Here is an 18488-nt window from a genome sequence, read left to right on the forward strand (position 1 = left end):
TGCTTTGTGGTCACTTTGAAGAATTTGAATTTTCAAATGTGTCGAAGATCTTACGTCGGAGATCACTAGACTCTACAAAAATTTCATTCGAAGATGGTAGATCAGCGCTACCGAGCGCGAAAAAACCCTATGCGAAATTTATCGACGTCACGAGCGTATTTCGCGTGCCATCTATTAAGATTATTCTTCATTATATTAGGAAATTTATCGATATAATAGTTAAACAATATCGACTACATCGAGTTCTATCAACTACTACTGCTTTTAATTGCACACAATAATAATGAAATAATGCCTTACTCTTATCAGCGTTAACTGAAAAAAAAAGAATAATTAATAATTACACATTTCTCTTAAAGCTATATATTGTGCAAAGACATATGCGTTTTGTATTATTAATACAATATTTATTAGATTTTTAAAAATTACAAAATATATTTTACGGAGTATTATCAATTCTCTTGTAAATATACAGCGTTATACATAACTCTTTTTCATTTTGCGTTTTATCGTCGGTGTTACATCAAACAATAAAATAAATTTATTTAGAAACAAAATTAGCGCTAGAAAATCTTCGAAAGTACATTAACTTAAGATCTCTTTAGAAAGTACATTAACCCCTATTGGATATCGCAATATATAAAATAAAGACATTCTCCTTATTACGTAATATGCATTGAACACTAAATAGGAATTATTTTCAAATATTACAAATAATATGACTTTATATGCATGGGTAAAAATAGATTGATCGCTTTCGCTATATGTGATTTTTCCAGATCAAGTCAGCTAGCTGTTTTGCGACGTTTTACCAATTTCTGCATCACCAATAATTTCTCTGCCGCAATATGCTGTGATAACATATAGTACACATATCTTATTAAATAATTTTATCATTAAAAGATAAGCACTCATAACTAAGTGGTTCGTGAAAGAAGCTGAGTAATGTATTTTGAAAATGTAATGAGAATTTCTACTATCTAAAATATATTACATACATAAAATATTATTTTGATATATTTCAGTTTTTCATATATTTTCCAATTGAAAATAATATATTATATATATATACATATATATATCTTTGTAATATAATTATTGTTCAATAGTATAGACAATTTTATAATCGGTTTTATAATATAATGCATGAAATATGTAAAATAAAACAAATGTATGTATATAAGTATAACATGCAAAAAGATGAACATTAATTACATATTACATTAAAGGACACGTTTTTGTGTTTATTGCGCAGAAAAAACATATGTACAATATTAAAATATACAAAGGATATACATTATAAAGCATCATTCATATATATATATAATGATTTTAATTAAATAATCTATGAAATATATAATGCTCTGTGGAGAAACATTCTTGGGTCCTTGAAATATTTTAAGGCACAATCTATGCTAAGAATTTCTACAAGATAACAAATACACATATACATACATACATAATTATTTGATGAACACAAAAAAAGATGAGTATATAAAAAGGGTGTATGTATGTGTTGTTAAATTATTAATGCAATAAAATTGATATAAATATATATAATACCATTTATAAGTAGAATTATCACGTTATCTGCATTTCTAAAACCATGTAAGCAAATTTATCCATTCAATGCAGTTTTCTAAGATTTTCTAAATAATTTGATCTAAATCGCATGTGTAATAATTTATCTTGAAATTTATTATATCTTGGACGAATAATTTCATAACAAAGCGTTGTAGTTACGAACAATAATATAAGCGTCCTTCTCCTAATAAATTGATATTATTGTTATCTGATATGTATTAATAAGTTATAGTAAATTTGTAATTTGAAGATGCAATACAGAATTAACAACGTTAATTAGAAGATAAGAGAACACAAGACTGAATCCTTAGAATAAAAACTTGCTGATTATAACAGCTTAATAAACAATCGACTTTAATAACAAGTTATATGTATATAAACAATGTTATGTTTTTTCAAGTACAAAAAGTAGTTGTAACGTTAATTTTAGATGAATTGCATAATATATATATATATATATATGATATATAAATAATATATGAAAAGAAAAAGAATTTATATTCTGTGATAAATTTACATTGTGTAAAATTGTTCATTGATTTGTGTCGTATGTATGCAACGTTTTTACTTAATAATTTATGCAACATTATCTCTTATATTCTCTACATTGGATAACTCTACACAGAAAGGCCTTGTATAGATATGTTAAGTTTTCAAACTTAATGGTCAATGTATCCCCTTAATTGCTCGATATTTAGATAATACGACCATTCCATAAACAATTTGATTTATCTACAGATTCATTAAAATGATCTTACATCCTATGCCTAGAAAATAGATAAAAATGTTTACTCTAAAGATCTACTACTTCCTATACATGAAAAAGAGAACTCTGTATGCTGTACATCTAGATTTTGTAAACTGTATAATATTTCCATTATGATTATTGAACTGTAACTATACATTTTTCCTTCTAACTATTAGTTTTTCTCATTATTTTGTATGTCATTAGTTAGTGTGTTATTCAATTCTCTATTAGAATGGAAAGACTATACAGTCATAATATATTAATGTGGTTTGTAGTTGTCTGACATATAAGTTTACAGCACATTTAGAAATGTACAATTTTCAATTATTGCAATTATTTTGTCATAAATTTTTAATATATATTATAAATCGCTGTAAAAATAGTGTTTTTAGTTAAGACTGCACAAATTGAGACTGATGTATTTCTATATGAAGATAATCATATTCTTTACCAGAAAAAACATTTTTAGACTCACTCACTTATTTTCTTTCTCCCTCTCAGATTTTACTCAAATAATTACAAATTATTGTAATAGAAATAAAGCATTTTTTGTCAACATTTTTCAGACTTTCTCCGAAAACATATATTAGTTAATTTCACAAATAGAGAATTTTCTATATTAATATATCTTGATTCGATGAAAGCATTACACTGCCATATCATGTGTATTGCATATAAATATTTTCCAAAAGCAAATTTTTTAAACAGTAATTATTATTGATAGCAATCTATAATAAGTGTATAATTCTTTAATAAATGCCAAATATCTTAAAGAGTTTAAAAATTACAAATTAATAATGAAAAAATTACATATTGTAGAAAATTTATAATGATGAGAGGGAAGGATATTATATATATATATATCTTAGGTAACTTATAAATTATTATGAAAACTGATTATATATATATACATACTATCACAGGAAATCGATAAAATATTTATGCAACATATAATCAATTGTAATAGCATCATAGAATGCATAAACTATGTGAAAGCAAAATGTTATTAAAGTAAGATTCAATAACAATTTAAAATTTTATATCTTTTTGTATATGATATATTTTTCTCTATTAAATATTTAGCAGATCTAATATTTTTTAATGTTCAATATTTCTACATTTTATAGGAATATATATACAGCATAGCTTTTTTGGGAGTCAGTATATATTCTTGAACAAATGTCAAATTAAATTGTTTTTTAACAAAAGAAAAAATTTATATAAATAAGTGCAAAAGAAGTTTATATTTGTACGTGTATGCCTATAAAGTTCAGTGCCGTAATTACATGTTATTTAGATCTTTTCTATCTGCATATAATATATTAGAATTGATTGACTGATTGAATTTATATGTATATGTGATGTACTAATCTAAAAAATGTTGATTTAAAAATTTTCACAAGTTTTTCCTAAAAATTGTAAAGTAACCAAGTCTATTCACAACATTAATAGATATCTTTGTATTTTTATTCTTTGTATTTTTTTATATAAAATAGTTATATAATATTATGTCATATAAATATCTACACAAGTTGTATAATTAATGCCTAAGATTGTATAACTAATGCAAAAAGTAATTATGCTAAAATTGATGTGAAATTATGTATAAATAAAAAATAATGATAATTATTATCAAATACACTTTTTTACGATATGAGATATAAGAATTGTTTATATATACGTATATATAAAATTAGATAAATCTAACATTGAGTTTATTCATCGGCCAGAATTTGACCTTTTAAAGAATGAGATTACAAATTGTGCAATTAATAGCACAGTCAGAATCATGTTTATGCACATACATCTTCAATATATTGAAATGAGGTGAGAAAATAAATAAATAATAAATAATAGAGATTTCTGTGGTGACAAAATGTTACGTTTTGCACAACATGGTAACAAACCAAAAGGTACATTAAATTACATTCTGTTATAACTCTTTCTTATTTTTATGCAATGTTAAAAAAGAAAGGAATGAAACAATTTATAGCAGAAAGCTGACATACACAACAGAGAAAACGACCTCCAGCAGAATTATTAATTTATAATGAAAATGTGTCTAGAGATAAAAAAAAGTTAGCCCCATACTTACAAAGAAGCAAGAGCTGTATTTTGTATGTACAATATATATATATATGTACTTTTAAAGAAATGACTAATAAATCTCTGTTTTTCAATTAAGCCATTCGCACCTCACATATTTTTCTAATCTGCAAATATCGTTTTCTAGCGATTATTTGTTGGACTGAAAAATATGTAAATGTTCTATACAGATGCATTAATGCCTCTGTAACGGATGATTGCTATGAATGTGTCTGGGCTCATGCCACCTTCCACTATATACACCCCTGTTTATTACTTGTCGTAAATTTTTTTTTTTTTTAGTTTATAATAACGCGCAGTTCTTATATATTTGTACATAATAGATAAATTAATGATTGCCACGCTCACTCATCGAGTTGCAAGATATGTCAGCAGCATCGTGCTTTAATCGTCTCGTCAACGTACATTCATCTAACATTCTAGTGTTGTCATAATTACCCAATCTCCGCGATAATGTACCCGATAGATTAATATTATCCGCCGTTAATAGACTGGTGCTTTTATGATTTTCTATATTTTCATTGCCGTTTCTTTCCAATTTATCAGATCTTAGTGTATTATTTAAACTATGATCGAATTTTCTGAGATCATTTTGGATACTTTTGATAGTATCGCTACTGTTTTCGTATCTCCGCAATAAGTTGCTTTCATTCTCATACCTACGATTAATGGAGTCAGAATCAAAACACTTTCTGAAAGTATCGTCGTATCTTTGATTTTCGACAATTTTCCTAGAGAATGCCGTATCGTAAAGTTCCGTGTCTATGCGTTGGTTTACACTGTCCGATTCGTACGACCGCTTCGTTAATTGATTATCAAATCCTGCTCTACTAGCTAAATGGAGGTAGTTGTCATCACCAATAGGAGCTTGTCTATAGAGATAAAATTATATTGCAATCATTATTTTTCGTGAATATAATATTTTAATCACGAAATATCACAAAAATATAAAAAAAAAATATCTCATATAAAACAATCAAGTGTACTACATACTTGCTGCCATATTTGGTGTCACGTGCCAGTCTTCTAAAATAGGCTCTATGTTCACGCTGCAATGCATACGCAGCTTCTCTAAGGGCGTTTAAAGTCTTGAAACAAGAAGGTACATCTTCTATAGGCGATCCTCCGTCTGGTATAACACATATATCACTAGCACCATAAACCGCCTGGCATTCACATGCATTCATCAATGTCTCGAGGCGTGACATATTTGTAAAAATTAACGAATGTATCCTTTGCAAATCACGATCAGGATCTAAAACCATTCGCAGTCCAGCTTCTATACCTGGCGATACTTCACTGCATCCTGGTGCAACTTCCGTAACTGCCCGACAACTGTAAATTGCAGAAACACAGAGACAATTAAACTCCAATACAAGTTTTATTAAAATACTTTTTTTTAGTACATGCTTTTATAGTATTCTTTCAAAATTACATACCAAAGCCAATGACCATTAATGTATGCACTTGGATGATACTTTTCTAAACGGTTGCTATTTGTTTGACATATTTTTGTAAGAATGTCGATCCATTCTTTTTCTTCAACACAATTACTGGCTTGCACATACAATGCTCTCTGTGGTTGAATAATTTGAAACATGTTTTTCATTTTGAAGGAATCTTCGTGAAGTCTCTCCACTGCTAAAATTTCTTCTAATGGTATCTTACACAAAGGTTCTTTACCTGTGAAAAGTTTGTTTCTGTTGTTAAATTTTTATACTTTTGTCTCTTGGGGAAAAAAATACATTATGAGAAAACATTTACCTTTTGTTTTAGAATATGTTAAATCTTGTGTAGTAAGTCTAAAATATCTCTGCTTAAAATTCTTACGACCAAATCGTTTTCTGCCTTGTGCCCGTTTAATCATTATTCTATAAAAAACAATTGCAATTAATAACTCTTGTAAAAATATGCATATATGTGGACATATGTATGTGTATGTATATGTATATGTGTCGTGTATTGACAACAAAATTAAAAATTTAATCTTATAAATTAGTACCAACCTCTTATCACAATCAATGGTATGCATAACGAGAAAGTATATTCTATTAGAAATATATATATATAAAAGATTTAATAATTTATAAAGAATTATATGTAAAGTTTTAGTATTACAACTTTAAACAAAGAAAATCTGATATTTTAATGCAATTACATTTTTCAATATTATATATATAAACTCTATAACAAAAGAAATGAAGTACATTGTGTATCTCTACCAATAAACATACCCTTCTTTCAATACCACTGGTTGTTCTTGTAGCATTGTTGAACGCTGTTTTGTAAAACTGCTAGTATTACTGCTAGTTGATATTAACTCCAGAAATTGCTTGACTGCTTGAATATGCCTGTCTGTGTAAAATTCTCTACAAAATTAAATGATACACATGTAATAACATAAAGAAATATAGCTTGTATCTGTAATGTTTTCTTTGGATTTATTATCTTGAATTGGCAAATTTTCGACACATTTTTTTTAAAACTATTTTCTTACATAAAGGAGATCTTACCTATACACACATTCCATATATTCTTCTTTGCAAACACTGCCTGCGCCACCTCTGCAAGATACCAGATTTCCCAGACTTTGAATCGTCTTGGATATTAATGTTAATGTCCTATTAGTCTGTGAATCCTATAATAATGCATGGTTTAATGGTTTAATAGAAAAAAAATGCTACAAAAACTATATTAATGTGCTGCATTTATACATGTATAATATGTATTGTTTCTCGATTACTTACAATTTGTTCATTAGTTATATCAAATAATCTTGGACCCAATATTGCAGGAGCAAAAAACCGTAAAAAGATAAATCCACTGATTACGGAGTATCTTACTTCCTTATTTTTTGGAAAATGAGTTGCAGCGAGTTCTCTTAAACACCAGAACATTTCACACATTAAAGGTGGACATCTCACTCCTGATGTTGTTATAGCTGTAAATACTCTTTCAACATATTCCTAAAAGAAAAGAAGGCTATTAATACATCTTTTGCCATTTCAAAGAAGGGATAAATGAACATTTATAATCATTAATACCTTCAAATTCGCCAAATTAGTTTGTATAGTATTGCCGTCTTTTACTCGAGTTGGATCTATTTCGCATTGCTTTTTCTCAAGGAAGACTTGTTCCATTGCAGGTCTAAGTGTACTGTGCAAGTAATGAAGACCTGCTAATCTCATGCCTTCGTCCATCATCTTGCTCACTAATGTATTACCGCGAAAAATTGTCGTTGGGTCACTTAAATAACGAAAAAAAAAAGAAAAAAAAACACAAAAAAAGAAAAAAAAGAAAAGAAATTGAATTTATTATAGTCATTACTTGATGTATGACTATAATGGATGGTACAACATCTAAATTAAAAATGATACACAGTCTACTCACGTCAATTTAGAAATCTCATGACTAGCAAGTGCTCGCATTACAGACACCAGTTGCCCATGATGCACTAATACTCTAACTAATGGTTGTGCAGCTTCCATTTTACTAGCTACAATTTCACCCAATATATAAACAGCCGATGACGTTATCGGCTGAACATTGACGCTTTGCAATAACAGACTTCTAAGTCTATCATACATTTCAGATGGAAATACATGATCAGCTGTGTAATGAATTTTTAGACGTAACGATCCCAAACCTGGTAATGTACCAGGTGATGTCGTGTTATTTGAAATTTTACATGGACGATGTTTTGCTGCTCTAGGTTGTAAAAAATACCTACATGCATATAAAGTAATGTAATTCACTCAAGAACTGAATCCATAACAATTATAATAAAAAAACACATACCATGCAGGTGTTGTACTAGTTGGTTGCTTTTGTAATCCTTTTAGCGTAACTCGAATTTCGCCAAGAAATACCGATTGTTCACCCATACCAGGAGATGCATGCCACAAACCAACTACTACTTCTCCAACTTCAGCTCCTTCGATAGAATAATGAGAAATATCTTTGTCCTTGGTCTCTGTTAATTCTGGCTATAATAGAAAAAGAAATCAACTTTGTGTATTCTCTCTCTTAAAGCAATAATGAGTAATGCACTTTCTTACCTCAAATACAAATGTTTCGTTAAAATATGGAGATGCAGTTTTCTTTTTAACTTTTGTGCGTTTTGATATTTGTTTACCGTTACTATAGATGACTGTAACAGTTGCAAAGGGATCACAGCTACCATTTTTAATAGTTAATTCACTACATTCTATTACTCTGCAATGCATAAAATCATATATATTATCAAACAAGTCTTATATTTATATATTGCCCATGTAGATCGTTGACACACATAATATATTCCATCACCTTACTCACCTTACTGTAAGTTTAGGCTGAGCATGTTCAACCTGAGGTTGCAAAACAAGTTCAAGATGAGCCTTGCCTTGGACCTCAGAGTCAGCATCAACTGGTTTCAAAGGAAACCAATGCTCTTTATTATGATATGTTGCTAATTCCTCTCTCTTTATTGCTACCTTCCCTAAAATCTTATCTTGCTTTAAATGTCTATCTCGATCATATACATAAATGCCAAGGTAACGAAATTTTCTAGGCACTTCAAACTGAAACTCCTCTCCGAAAAATGGGCTGTTTACATAAGACAGAATAATTACTTTAAATCAATTAATTATAGTTTAAGAAAAAATGAAAAAATAAAGATTTACTTGAGAGTTCTTTCCATAGTAGTCGTTCTGAATATTTCCTCCTGATCCAGCGACAGCGCACAATAAACATCTCTTGTACTTGGAGATCCATGGCTTCGACTTTGAAGATTTTTAACTTCTCCTATATAAAAAATAATATATAGTGTAATTTACGAATATTTTTTGAGAAGTAATTCTGAGGCATTAATTCATATTATAATCATTATTTTAAACAATTGCTTGAATGACTTGAGAATAATTTTTAACATATATTTTTAGCATAACTTAAATAAAATTATTTTTCATTGATGACACATTAATTGCAAAAGGAAAATTATTTGTTGTACTAGAGGAATCGTAATTTTCTAAACTTGCGGAGAAAGCGAGAGAAAATGAAATTTATTTGGAGAAAATTACACTACATTATTTTGTTTAAGGGACAGACAACAACAGTGACAAACAGTGAGCACGGAATCGAAAAGAGATCGTAAAACACAGTTAGCTCGAAATTTTCGAAAATTTTCAGTACGCATCTACGTGATGATGATTTTCTCATCGTACACATTCTCGCGCGAACACAAATTTTCACAAGCATGCATGTCATACAATACACACACACACACATGCGCACGCGCGCGCGCGCGCGCGCGACACACACGTGCGTGCACGTGTGTAGAAGACAACGCACGCGTGGGAGTTGAGAATGTATTCGTCAATCACTAGCGAATTTCGCGTGAAAATCGGACGTTGTCGACCACGTTCGTCGACCGCGCGAATCTTAATCGCATTATCGGAACATCGGTCGCGCGGAGACTCGCCGTTCGCGGCCGCGTTTCAAAGAAAAAGTAGCGAAAAAAAGGAATGAACGCGATCGTGGGAGTCGAATTGGGTGACATCCTGAGCGCAGCTCACAGCGGAGAAACGGTCTCGCGCGGCGTCCCGGAAATTGCGATTCCCGCATCGATTTGTCGCAAGTGGCGATCACACGCATTATACACCCGCGGGTCACCCGTTTGCGTTCGCGGTCGCGCTTCCTACCGATTTTGATCCTTAGCCTCTCTTCAACGCGAACTAGGCGCGTCTCCTCGGCCATGTTACCTCCATGACACTACTGAGTGACTACCTACACGAACGGAACGCAAACGGTTCGTTCATTCTGTGAATGGGTCTAAGCAGGGCCGTGACGTGACGTGTCGGTGCCCATCCGCGCACCGCGATCTTTTACACATGTTTTCTGTCATTCGGCATCCCCACCCGTTATCACGCGATGTGTGCCATTACTTCCGCCGCTTTACCATGCAAGTATATATATGTTTATATATACAATATATACGCGAGCTTACAGATGTATATATATTAAAAAATCGTACATATGTAGAGGAGAAATGAATTATATACTCACTATTTCATTGTCAATCTTTTTGTTACAATGTCATACAATATACATACTTTGATTTTAAAACAGAAAATTCATCCAAGTGACAATGTATACTGTGTATTATTACAATTAGTATTATCATCTCTAACATAGCAAGGAATTAATATTATATATTTCACTTCTCTCATATTCAGTATTTATAAAAATCGTAGAAATATATTATATCTTGTACAGATTTGTCCGATAAATATATATTTTTTATAAAATGAAAAAATCGATAATCTCTAATTATAAGATTATATTATATATTATATAAAAGCAATGTACGCGTGACACGTGTGCGAAAATTGTTAGAATGAAAAACTGCTTCTCTGCTTTATTAAGCGATTCTGATAATAATAGTAATATAATGGCAAATTATTCTCGTTTACGTCGACGATAAAGAATTAATCAATGAATTTATTCATCAATCGCGTTCGATAAAAGAAGACAATAGATCGATATTTTGATTAAAGTATATATATATATATATATATATATATATTTCAGATAATGTATGTTTTTTTTATCCGTTTTTTATACATATATAATACATTTAATCATATAGCTCGAAAGAGAGAATAATAATGTCCAATAATTCCTCGCGCGCACGCGGTCGCGCACACATACGCGTGTGCATAACTGAAGATAAATGAATCAAAGATTACACGGTTTTATGCCGCTTTTAACATCAGTACACACATATTACAAGATAATTTAATGCATTAAACATCCGCCAGCAAGTTTGATCGCGCTGCGTGTATTCCGTAAAATATCGCGAGCGCTTTCCACGCGCAGTAGATTCTATCTGTGAGTTTAGCGAAAATTTGTCAACGTTTATAAACGAAAAGTCAACGCGCATCGAACGCCTCGTCTCGTTGCGCCATTCAAATTTATATATATATATATATATATATATTCCAGATAATGCATGTTATTTTTAACCGTTTCCTAAACATATCTAGTACGTTTTGTTATAATGTAATTATTCGTCTGTTATTGCGATTTTTGATTCTATTATCTGATGTGGATCGACTATATTACATGTTACATAACGAGCGTGGACAATGTTAAAATTAAATAAGCAATTAATAATTCATGACTGACAATATCGCTAATTTTAATTAATAGAACGTAAGGAGGAAGGAAAATATGAATACATATGAGAAAACTATTATGTATTCTTGATTCAACAAATTAAGTATTTATCTTTCTACGCAAAATTATACAAAATGTATTTTTGTATGATTAAATAATAATAATTTTTTTAAATAATAATTTTAAATAAATAATAACTTTTTTCTCTTTTCTCTTATTCTCTCTCCTTTTCTCTCCCTCCTATTATTTTTTATATGTATTAAAATTGCATACCTTTTTTGCTTCGCTTAAATTAACATATTTATTGTGTATATAAATTAAAACTATTAATTATTCAAGTCTCTTCAGTAATTTGACAACAAAACTCGCAGTATGTGCTGTCCCTGTATACAGAAAAGATATAATAATTGGTAATAAACCATTATAGCAGTTTTAATTCGCTATTTTTCCATGTTGCGTCATTCAATAAAATCATACATATATATATATACATATATGATCGAGAAATATGGATTTTCCATGAACAATCTAACGTGTCCATTTGTTTCCTCGTGCGATGATTCACTGGTAACATCCATGTGTCTGTGGTATGACAACCGGTCGCTACGGGGTTGACATATATCGGGTGTCTAATATATAAAGGGGCGCGCGCGTAACGCTCTCCCTCTCTCTCTTTGTTCATAGTGTGTAACGCATACACACATATACGGTGAGTTAAACCACCACCACTACTCGCGTACCATTCCACCACTCCCTTTCTCTCTCTTTCGCGACCAGTGCTTATATTCTTTCCTTATCTTTAGTGTCAAGTCCATATATGCTGTGGCTGCTGCACACGGATGATACGAGCGTGTGACGCGCGCGCGCAGAGGCCAGTTTGGTTGGTTAACTGTACGCGTGTATAAGTGGTGAGCCACTTCCTGATGGCGCAATGGCCCGCTTCCTCTCCCTCTTCGTCTATCTTTGTTCCTCACGCGGATTACATCGTCTTCGCTCTCCTCTCTCTCTCTCTCTCTCTCTCTCTCTTTCTCTTCACGCACGCACGTCGTCTCTTCGAGCTTCTTACTCCGTCACACTTTCTCTCTCTGCCCACCCATTTTTCTTTTGCTTGTTATTAATATAATATAATATGTTAAAATATCACACGAAATCTCTCATTAATAATAAAATAAAATTGTAGATTCAGGATTAGAGATAAAATTTAACAAAGTTGCACTGAGTCAAGTTTGGAAAAGGCAATATTTTATATCTAACAATAAGAATTTTCTCATTTGAATTGTGCGAGAGAAGAACGAGGGTGTCTCGAAGAGACTCTCTTACAATCTAGGCTACCGTATAATCTCTTGCCCTCCCCCCTTCTCTGCCTATACAAAGGAAAAATGAGAGTACCTTGTCTGACAATGAGTATCTCGCGTATATCGATGAGAAACGCGGGAAAGAGAGAGGATCTTACATATCGTTAGCCAGGATTTTCCCATACCTTTTTCCTTTGTTGCTGCGGCACACGTTACTTTTCGCAATCAACACATCGAGCGCATTAAAAGCAATGTTAATTTTTAATCAATCGTAATAAAAATATCCGCGAAAACCGATGACGTATCATAATCTAAAGGACGTCTAAGAATATAGATTAATTTTTCGTCTCTTTTAAGCCTATTTTCATCTCGTGACGCATGATCGTTTAAATCTTTTCGAGATAATTGTGAGATTTACCGTTAATTATAAAGATTTATGATCTCAAAGCTACCTATTACAGGTATATCAGCTTCGTTCTCTTCTGCGGCTTTCACAGAATTTCCCACGTAGATATGTATACACTAGCATGAGAACGATCTTCTCGTAACGAGGGACGTTGAGTGTAATTAACAATAAATAGGGAATTGTATCCGTGCGCCTTTTAATGAAAAGGCAAAAGAAAATTTATGAGTTTCCCGTGTATTTTATTGCCACACATTTTCATGCAATGCACGCTGTGTAAATAAATCTCACACAGATTACACAATTTAACATTGTTTTACTATAATTTCAATAGAATAAAAAATAGAGGGAACTCGTGATATTTCTGGCAATAATTATTTTGTAATAAACTTAATTAAAGAATCGCGTTTCTTGTAACATACGCACGGCATTGCACGTTAGATGCAAGTGTCTTTTCGATTTTGTAGATACCCGACGTTTATCACTGGAAATGGATTTTTAAAGTAAATTCTTTGAACATATTTTTGTGTGAATATGTATTTTTTACATTTGAATAATAACGTCTTTTATATAATATATAATGCTTCCATCCCAGCAATATTATGCAGAATATTTACGCGATCTCTGCATGTAAACTGTCAGCTATTTGAAGCTAACTAACAAAATAAATTGACGGACAATCGTATGTGTGTGCGTGTGTGTGGCATGTGTATTATATTTGAGAAAGTTTTCCAAGACGCCATTAAGGAACAAAAAAATATATCTAGCAACCTCACATCAAGAGTTTCTGCCATTATGATTTCTAAGATTAATTAGACAAATCAGGCACTTTTATTATTACAATGAGAAAGAGAGAGAAAAGAAACTTAGAGGATAAAAATATATTAGAGATAGAGATGATACAGCGAAAGTGTAAACTCGCTCTTATTGTTAATCGACGTCGACTGTCATTTAACCAAAAGACAGTAAAAAGATGGGGGGAGAAAATTGTGCGAAATCGCGCATAAATGTGATAACCAATAGAGAATTATCAATGATAGTTAATCGAAAACTGTTAAAGATTATTCAATCTTTGCGCTGTATATACCACTACCATAAGCCGGTTCGATCAAGCGAGCAAGCGAGCGAGCGAGCACGTGAATGGGAACGGGTGGAGCGGTTACAAGGAAAAAATATGAATGAAGTCGTGCGGTAGTGACAGTCGCGTACGCGGATTTACGTTCGGCGCGCATGCGTCCCCGATCCGTAATGTACATACATACATACGTCGTAGCACGTGTATCGTTTCATGCCATCCAGCGTGAGTAGCACAACCGACGAGGTACTGTTGAAGACAGTCAGCCTTACGGGTACTCGCATACTTTGAAAAATTCGCCGTACGCTAACGTTCTCTTAGAAAATATAACATTTAAAGTAAAAAGTAAATAAGTATAGTTGATAACAGAATAATATTTGTAAATATATAATATTATAAGTAAATTGTGAATAAAATTGATTTAATATATTTTGTATTATTAATTGAAAATTCTCTTCAAATTCATCAAATTGTTAGATTACCAATATATGGGATTGTTAATGCTAAATTAAAAATTACAGAGAACGCACACACACAGTAAGACGATCGAATTCGCAGAATTAATTCCAATAAATTCCGCGATACAACAATCTTTTAATCGAACGATGAAGCATCGCGGATAAAATATATTTGACTCCAAGTATCATTAAAGAAATAATTATTGTGTCTGCGTAAAGATTTTGTAACGATAAGATATTATTTTAAATTTCTGTCACTACGATTTTTACTTTGATTAATTGAATAAATTACGCAAAATATGCACTTCGAGAACGATCGTCGCGATATATGTAAATTACATATTATTTATAAGAGTTAATTACTCAATAATCATGTATTATCATAGAAAATAAAAAAGCGGTGATCTATTCTATTATAATTTTATTATATTTTCTTATATTTTTAATCGTTTTCTTTCGATTTCGAAGAAATTTTATTTAATTATTAACTCAGTAATAATTTTTTTTCGAATAACCGCATTTCTTTTTTTATCAACTATGCTTATTACTTCTTATGATTGTTATAATACCTTAGAGAGCATTTAACGTACAGCGGATTTTTCAAACTGCGCGCGAATATTCGTCGCTGACATTTTTAACAGCTCTTTGTCCGTGAATTTACTAATGAAATTTAACCTATCATTAGTTGGTAAAATAGAAATAGATAAATTAAAATTATCATCAGATGGTTTCCTGCTATTGTTGGTATATTTTATATATGTATATTTGATTTTAGTCTCGGAGAAAGATTTTAATTATTATACTTAAAATTACTGACTAACTTGCTTACAAAATTATATATATTTATATTGAAAAATATCCAATGCTTTTGTCATGAAAACAAAGCGTTGAATGGGATACACACGTATCACAACCACGCGCATTATACGTATAAGATATATACATCATATATGGTGATTCGTACATAACATACCGACTTATAGAAATAAGTACGCAATATTAAGTTGTTAAACTCGTTGCTGTGATTTATTGTTTCATCGTCTAATCATCTTTACTTCTATCTTTTTTCATTTGGGTATGTAAATAGTCGCTATAGTTATTTCTCTCAACAGTTGTTACACGATTTTAACCTGTAACATACCTGAGAGAAATTTTTCTTCTGATATTAAAAACCGGTAATTTTTGTGTTTATATATGTATGTTTTTATATTTATTAATTTATTTACATTACATGTTACACTTGTAACTTGTATAACTCCAAAAGTTTTGTGATTGAAAGAAAATTTATGCTCTTTCTCTCTCTCTCTCTCTCTGAAATATATACTTTGATATATACATAGAATAAAGGATAGAATGCAGATCCAGATGTAATGTATTAAATAATATAAACAATAAATTTCAAGCATATAATATGTATAAGAAAAAGAAACACTATATATTGCTACTATAATTTTGATTTTTGTTGTTATATTTACACTATATTTGTATTAATCAATTTATAAATCATTAGAAAATAAATTATTTTTCTAATATGAATTGTAGCATTTCTCTCTTACGCTACATTCTAAACTAAAATTCATATATTATTATTCACAAGTTATTAAATTTTTTTATTTGAATAGCAATAATATAATTGTGATAATAAATATGTGACAAATATGAAAACTGTATAGATTAACCTCTATATTTTTCATATACAACTGCAGATAAAAATGTCTGAGCAGTTCCTGGGTTGTACTGTTTCTGTGAAATGTATTGACGATATTACTTATCAAGGCAAAATTATTGATCTAAATAAGAATAGCCTGACATTGGCAAAAACATTTTGCAATGGCATACCGCATACTTCATCCATTGTTAACCTAAGGTAAGTTTGCATTGTGTGTTAATATATTTTTGATATATTATACAATATATAATGATAGAGAGAATAATAATAAACCATCTGTATAGATGTATGTATGTATAATTGAATTTGAATCTTTATAGATTGCAATAATGTATTAGTTAACACAAGCATATATATTAAATATAGTTATTCTTATTCTTACAGTGTAAAAGATATACAAAAGCTTGAGATTATATCGACTCTCTCTCTCTCTCTCTCTTTCTCTTCACGCACGCACGTCGTCTCTTCGAGCTTCTTACTCCGTCACACTTTCTCTCTCTGCCCACCCATTTTTCTTTTGCTTGTTATTAATATAATATAATATGTTAAAATATCACACGAAATCTCTCATTAATAATAAAATAAAATTGTAGATTCAGGATTAGAGATAAAATTTAACAAAGTTGCACTGAGTCAAGTTTGGAAAAGGCAATATTTTATATCTAACAATAAGAATTTTCTCATTTGAATTGTGCGAGAGAAGAACGAGGGTGTCTCGAAGAGACTCTCTTACAATCTAGGCTACCGTATAATCTCTTGCCCTCCCCCCTTCTCTGCCTATACAAAGGAAAAATGAGAGTACCTTGTCTGACAATGAGTATCTCGCGTATATCGATGAGAAACGCGGGAAAGAGAGAGGATCTTACATATCGTTAGCCAGGATTTTCCCATACCTTTTTCCTTTGTTGCTGCGGCACACGTTACTTTTCGCAATCAACACATCGAGCGCATTAAAAGCAATGTTAATTTTTAATCAATCGTAATAAAAATATCCGCGAAAACCGATGACGTATCATAATCTAAAGGACGTCTAAGAATATAGATTAATTTTTCGTCTCTTTTAAGCCTATTTTCATCTCGTGACGCATGATCGTTTAAATCTTTTCGAGATAATTGTGAGATTTACCGTTAATTATAAAGATTTATGATCTCAAAGCTACCTATTACAGGTATATCAGCTTCGTTCTCTTCTGCGGCTTTCACAGAATTTCCCACGTAGATATGTATACACTAGCATGAGAACGATCTTCTCGTAACGAGGGACGTTGAGTGTAATTAACAATAAATAGGGAATTGTATCCGTGCGCCTTTTAATGAAAAGGCAAAAGAAAATTTATGAGTTTCCCGTGTATTTTATTGCCACACATTTTCATGCAATGCACGCTGTGTAAATAAATCTCACACAGATTACACAATTTAACATTGTTTTACTATAATTTCAATAGAATAAAAAATAGAGGGAACTCGTGATATTTCTGGCAATAATTATTTTGTAATAAACTTAATTAAAGAATCGCGTTTCTTGTAACATACGCACGGCATTGCACGTTAGATGCAAGTGTCTTTTCGATTTTGTAGATACCCGACGTTTATCACTGGAAATGGATTTTTAAAGTAAATTCTTTGAACATATTTTTGTGTGAATATGTATTTTTTACATTTGAATAATAACGTCTTTTATATAATATATAATGCTTCCATCCCAGCAATATTATGCAGAATATTTACGCGATCTCTGCATGTAAACTGTCAGCTATTTGAAGCTAACTAACAAAATAAATTGACGGACAATCGTATGTGTGTGCGTGTGTGTGGCATGTGTATTATATTTGAGAAAGTTTTCCAAGACGCCATTAAGGAACAAAAAAATATATCTAGCAACCTCACATCAAGAGTTTCTGCCATTATGATTTCTAAGATTAATTAGACAAATCAGGCACTTTTATTATTACAATGAGAAAGAGAGAGAAAAGAAACTTAGAGGATAAAAAT

The 18488-nt window shown here is 30.9% G+C and overlaps 2 protein-coding genes and 1 long non-coding RNA gene across 6 annotated transcripts in view; 1 reads left to right on the forward strand and 2 right to left on the reverse strand.

Moving 5' to 3' along the window:
- LOC115239544 (glutamic acid-rich protein) overlaps nucleotides 1–147 on the reverse strand; it is a 4923-nt gene extending 4776 nt beyond the window's left edge. For both annotated transcript variants that reach the window (XM_029814128.1, XM_029814127.1), the window contains exon 1: nucleotides 1–147. This exon is cut by the window's left edge and continues 82 nt beyond it. The gene's annotated coding sequence lies outside the window, so the exon portion shown is untranslated.
- Nucleotides 148–4719: 4572 nt separating this feature from the next.
- On the reverse strand, nucleotides 4720–10657 carry LOC115239552 (ras GTPase-activating protein 3). 3 transcript variants are annotated; one of them, XM_029814140.1, is made up of 15 exons: nucleotides 10120–10174; nucleotides 9103–9223; nucleotides 8756–9025; nucleotides 8497–8653; nucleotides 8237–8424; nucleotides 7829–8164; nucleotides 7483–7684; nucleotides 7186–7404; nucleotides 6952–7076; nucleotides 6673–6807; nucleotides 6445–6486; nucleotides 6203–6309; nucleotides 5878–6121; nucleotides 5432–5773; nucleotides 4720–5310 (listed from the first exon to the last, which is right to left on the reverse strand). In XM_029814140.1, the coding sequence occupies exons 1-15, from the start codon at nucleotides 10172–10174 to the stop codon at nucleotides 4767–4769; spliced, it is 3087 nt and encodes a 1028-aa protein (XP_029670000.1). In that variant the 3' UTR covers nucleotides 4720–4766. The 3 variants fall into 3 exon arrangements, with proteins under 3 accessions (XP_029670000.1, XP_029670002.1, XP_029670001.1); XM_029814142.1 differs by lacking the exon at nucleotides 10120–10174 and adding an exon at nucleotides 9504–9633; XM_029814141.1 differs by lacking the exon at nucleotides 6445–6486 and having other exon boundaries at nucleotides 4767–5310; nucleotides 10120–10657.
- A 5003-nt stretch (nucleotides 10658–15660) lies between these two features.
- LOC115239551 lies at nucleotides 15661–16915 on the forward strand. The gene is made up of 3 exons (XR_003884650.1): nucleotides 15661–15902; nucleotides 16534–16694; nucleotides 16881–16915. It is a non-coding gene; the product is annotated as an uncharacterized LOC115239551 (long non-coding RNA).
- Nucleotides 16916–18488: the final 1573 nt, after the last annotated feature.

This window comes from Formica exsecta, unplaced genomic scaffold, assembly GCF_003651465.1.
Source record: "Formica exsecta isolate Colony F162 unplaced genomic scaffold, ASM365146v1 scaffold385, whole genome shotgun sequence".
In the NCBI taxonomy this organism is placed as follows: Eukaryota; Metazoa; Arthropoda; class Insecta; order Hymenoptera; family Formicidae; genus Formica; species Formica exsecta.